The following is a 5,179-nucleotide window of genomic DNA, read 5'->3' as shown; positions in this document are numbered from 1 at the left end:
TGCTTGGGAAAGGAGAGAGCTTCCTCAGAGAAAGAGGCCTGGCTGTCCTTAGTGGAAAGGCCTGTCAAATGCCCTGATGGACTAAACCCTCCATTGAAAAGACAATCTCTTCCCTCAAAACCCACAAGCTTCGTGCTCCTCGTAGCTCCCACACTTGTCTGCACATCGAGCTCGGGGAAAGAAGGTCTTGGGCTGACATCCCCCACGTTCCCCTTCTGGAACTCTGTAGGCTGCTTCAAAGATGGGCTAGAAAGACTCTATTTTGTGATTTTTCTAAAAAGTTTCCTGAAAGCATAAGAATCAAAAGGGAGTGAAAGCTTCCGCTGGTCAACAGGAAACCCCCCCTGCTCCCCAACTCGGCCCAGGGAACCTCACAGACTTCCTGAAGGTAAAACAAACACTGTGACCAGTTTCTACTCCTTGCAAGAATTTAATTCTTCCTTTCATATAAATAAGGCAGCATGAAACACCGAGAGCTCGGCTATTTTCCGCTTCAGAAGCAGCTTTGGTGCATAGAAGATCCCCACTGCCCCGCTGAGTTGTCTTCTCTGGATAAACAAGAGGCCAGAAGGTCATTTTTCAGTGAACTTCTCCCTGGAAGCCAAGGGGAGGCTGAGGGAGGTTCAGGCTTGGTCTTGGCTTCTGGAGCCTGGTTCCCGGCTGTGGGGTCTCCTCCAAGCACAAGCTAAGGATGGGGTGGGGGGGGGGAAGGCAAGGCATGGGCAATAATAAATATGGAAATTCACCCCGATTCTGGAAACAAATCACAACTGAATGGGGGCTTGGGGCTACTGCTGGGGGCCACGTGGGCATGACCACCCTTCCTGGCCCCACGCTGCCTGCTCCGGCGCTGGGGAGACCAGACCCAGGTCTGCGTGGTCCGACTCCAGCTTACATGGAAGGGTTCCTACAGGCCTCAGTGCCCCATCACAGCCGAGCCTCCTGCCCCAAGCGAACCCTGCCAGGCAAACCATCCATCTTCTGGAACCACTGGGGCCAGGTGAGAGCACCCCTGGGTGAGGGACAGAATCCTCCGCAGCTTGTGGTGAGCCTGACACCCCCACGGAATGGGGTCTGCTGTTCGGCAGGCCTGGCCAGCTTAAACCCTGGAGGGGAACTCAGGTGCTGGTTCAGGTGCGCTCCTTCTTGCCTCCCCCTTGGCTTGCTGCAAGGGTTACTGAGGCACTACCATGGGAGAAACTCCCAAAGGGCCAGCGAAGCCAGAAGTGGAGGAGGAGTGGCTTCCCAACCCCCGACCCAGGCCTGGAGACGGGCCAGCTCCCACCGCAGGCTCTGGCGCCTGCCCAGTGACCACAGCCCCCAGCAGTGCTGGGGTCAGTGACCTCTCTGGGGCCTGGGGGCTGGGTCGGCAGTTATCCCTGCGTGTTTCCAGTCGGCCAAGTCTCTTCGGGTCTTGGTCATCTGGTGTGGCTGGCAAAGCCCATCCAGAAAGGGGGGTTCTGTGCCGTGAGGGCGCCCCACTGCAGTGAATGGGTCTTGGGGCCAACGGATGGAGCTGGGTCTCCTCTTGCCTCCAGGCATGCTTGGTTCTAGGACTGCGACCCTGCTGAGGAAAACTCAGGGCTGTGGCATCCCTCCCTCCCTCCCTCCTCAGCTCTGCCATCTTCTCTGAACTGCGCATCAGCGCCCTGGGGACAGGTTCTACCCTTCGCCCCAGTCACCCTGTGTCTCTTGCAGCTTCCACCTCCGGTATCCGCCCTCCCCCACCACACGGATGGTCAGAGACCGGCTGTGGAGCTTGTCCCCAGCACGGTATACAGGTACCTATGGGGCTCAGGGCACAGCACACTGGGGTAAGAGGTGGGAAAGGGGGTGCACCCTGAGTGAGACACAGAGCTGAAAAAGTGGCTGACTGAAACTTCCCTCTGCCACCAAGTACCCACTGCTGTGCAACAGACATTGGCCTCTTGGGGCCTTGAATCTCTTCTAGGTCTTTTCTACAAATAGTTTGAAAGGACCCCTAATGTGCAGGCTGTGGATGGAAGGTTGCAAATTCCCACAAGTGTCCCTGTTGGTGCCTTGGCCGCGGATGCCTGGGGCCAAGGATTACTGGAAACAGGCTGCAGGGTCTTAACATGCATCCCCGTCAGCATTCCTGCAGATCCTCTGTTGATATTTAAGTAAAGCCTGGACCTGGGATGTAAAAATTACACCCGCATCAATGTTTGCGTTGTCTTTAGCTCAGCGTCCAGAGAGGATTTTGTCATCATCTTGGTCGTTTGTGGTGATCCAAAAGTAAGCTGCAAAGGATCAACCAAACCCAGACAATAACCTTACCAGTAGGACCCCAGTGGTGTAAAAGCAAACCAGCTTTTCCAGCTTGGAATTCTGTTTCCTCCGCGGGCCACAGGGCCTGGCTTCCCTGGTGGGCTGAGCCCGGGCACCGCACAGCACCCGCTGCTCTCCCGGGCCGGGGCCTGCAGATGCCCCCCGAGGCGTGGACATGTGGGGTGCCCCGCGTCCTGGCCCCCTGGGTCCTGGACGCTCTACAAGACAACAGCTTTGTGGGGCGGGCTGGCCTGGTCTGAGGGGATATGCAGGGAATACTCGCGAATGAGCACCGGGGCGTTCTTGAGCATCTCGTAGAAGGAGTCCACTGTCTTCCGGTAGAGACTTCGCTGCAGGACGAAGGGTCGGAAGAGGTTGAGAGGCTCGGCCCTGCGCACGGCCTCTGGGAGTCCCATGCCCTCGGGCACCTTGCGGTTGCCAATGAAGAAGTGAGGGAGTTTCTTCTCCAGCAGGCTCTTCTCCAGGAAGCGGAGCAACTCGCGCAGCCGGGCGTCCAGCTGCCCCGCCTGCCAGTCGGCCGGCCGCCGGGACAGCAGGAGGTGCAGCAGGGCGGTCTTCACGTGGTAGTTGCCCAGGCCGCTGGGGCCGGTCAGGCGGCTCTGCTTGCACAGCAGGAAGGAGGCGATCTGCAAGCAGCTGAGGTGACAGGCCCCGTCGGGCAGTGCCTTCGAGGTCATCCGGAGGAAGTGTCGCTCGTAGACGGCAAAGGACAGGAGCCAGTCGGTGCTGGAGGCCGGGGTCTCCCCGCAGGGCTCCCTGGGCAGGTGGGCCACAAAGTACAGGTCCGAGTCGTCACACTGGATCACGGGAATCAGGTTGAAGGGCATGAACTTCCCCGAGCGGAACTTGATCTTGAGGGAGCCCGGGGAGTCCAGCTGACCGAAGGCCAGGTCGAACTCGTATTTGTGGGCGATGCGGTGCCAGGCTCTGGTGAGGGCCGTCTGGAACCACTTCATGACCTGCGCCGTGTCCAGGTACGGGGGGTCCCCGGCGCACAGCTGGGCCTCCAGCCCGCGGCCGGGCCGTGCGGCGCTGTGGCTGCCGTGGAGGAGACACAGCATGTCCTCCCCCAGCGTGCTCTTGCCGCACACGCAGCCCGGCACGTCCTCGTCGGCCCGGACCACCCTGACCTGGCCGTAGCCCTGGCGGTCCAAGGGCACGGAGCGGCGGGAGCAGCAGAGCTCCGGGCGGAAGTGGTAGGGCTCGGGGGGCACGAAGGGCACAAAGAGGTCGCACAGCAGCGGCCTGTCCACCTGCCAGTTCTCATACATGCTGTCCACGCCAATGAAGTCCTCCACCTCCAAGTCCGCGTCCCGGCTGCAGAGGCTCCTCAGGGCCTCCAGCAAGTCATCCACGAAGCCTTCCACGAGCTCCCGGGTGCGGGCCGCGTCGGCCGTGGCGCCCCGGATGCAGCGCTCGTAGAAGTGCTGGAGCGTCTCCTTGTTGGGCAGGGTGAGGCTCCGGAGCGGGGCGCCCTCCAGGCCGGGCAGCTCGTCCTCTTCCCCGCCCAGGCAGTCCGCGGAAGGCCCATCCTGGTGGTCCTGCCGCCACACCTCGATCACCAGGAAGAGGATCATGCAGAGGGTGCTCCACAGGTCCCAGGCCGTGCGGGTCTCGTTCTGCTGCTGGCCTTCATCGGCCACCTGCTCCAGGGCCTCCCTCTCGGCCGCCAGCCGGGCCACCTCCTCCTCCAGGCGGAGCTGCTCCAGCTGCATCTTCTCCTGGTGCGCCTGCATCTTGCGGATGATCTCCTCCTCGCTCTCGGGGACCGTGGCGTTCTCCCGCGGGAACAGCAGCGGGTGGTTGATGATGGCCGTCACCACCACCAGACACACCCGGAAGAGCCCCAGAGCCATGGCTGGAACGTGCCTGCCATACAGAGAGACAGATCAAGGGTCACACCCAGCTTCCCTCCAGGCCACTTCCTCCCCGGACCCTCTCACCGACCTCTGTCCCACAGAGCTGAAGAAGGTCTCACTGTCTCCCGCCCAGCCCACAGTCTCCCCCCAGCCCGTGCCTCCGTGGAGCCCTGGAAGAAAGAACCGCAAAGTCCCTGCACCCAGCAATCCTTGGCTGAGCAACTCGTGGAGGCTGTCCTGTTTCTGTCTGCCCAGGCTTTCCTCCTTCTGGAAGCAGCAACCCACTTTCCCCAGGAGCCAACCCTTTTCTGGCCCCTTTCCTATAGCTTGGGTGGGGATAACTCCACCCCCAGCTCCAGCGGTGAACATATAACCCGGGGCCCAAGCTAGTCCACACCCCCACCCCCACACTGTGGATTCAGTGAGGAGCACAGGACCTCCCTCCGGCCAAGGGGAAGGACACAGAGGTGGGATTTGCTGGGGCCGATGGTGAGAAAGACTAGGTTTGCCAGGGAACAGAATCGCAGCTGCAGGGGGGCTCTCTAGACCTCAAAGTAGGGGTCTGCTTGAGAAAGATGCCAACGTAGACAAAAGCAAATTCCCTGGACCCAGCTATGCCTGAAGCCATTGCCTCTGGACTTTTAAAGTCATACAAGTCAATAATATCTTCACTTTAAGTCGGTTTGTGTTGTTTTCCTATATACTTCAACCCACCTCTCCCCAGCGAATGCCTTGTGGCCAATGTGACTTTCCTCAAGGCAGTTAAGCCTAGTGGTTAAGAACAAGAAGGCTGAGTTCCAAGGCCAGCCCTATCATTGATTAGCTGTGTGCCCTTGAGCATGTTAACACACTTCTCTGAGACCCAGTTTCCTTACTGGACGAGAGGAAGGCCATAGGACCCACAGGGTCACAGTACCGAGGGATGCGGGGACCCATGCAGATGGTGTACATGGCACGGTGGATGGTGCAGAGCATAGATTCACTGAACAGCAAGTGTTTTGTTTTTTTTT

General features: G+C 59.7%; 1 protein-coding gene across 1 annotated transcript in view; it reads right to left on the bottom strand.

The window, feature by feature from the left end:
- Positions 1–410: 410 nt before the first annotated feature.
- ITPRIP (inositol 1,4,5-trisphosphate receptor interacting protein) overlaps positions 411–5,179 on the bottom strand; it is a 24,184-nt gene continuing 19,415 nt past the window's right edge. Inside the window, exon 2 of the mRNA XM_081823578.1 lies at positions 411–4,179. Within this exon, the coding sequence (XP_081679704.1) occupies positions 2,508–4,166 (1,659 nt within the window). The 5' untranslated portion in view covers positions 4,167–4,179 and the 3' untranslated portion in view covers positions 411–2,507. The remainder of the gene's footprint in view (positions 4,180–5,179) is intronic.

The sequence above is a fragment of the Leptonychotes weddellii genome, chromosome 6 (genome assembly GCF_054177405.1).
Source record: "Leptonychotes weddellii isolate Sample4059 chromosome 6, ASM5417740v2, whole genome shotgun sequence".
In the NCBI taxonomy this organism is placed as follows: domain Eukaryota; kingdom Metazoa; phylum Chordata; class Mammalia; order Carnivora; family Phocidae; genus Leptonychotes; species Leptonychotes weddellii.
Note: the sequence above shows the minus strand (reverse complement) of the source record. Positions and strands in the feature narration are given on the sequence as shown.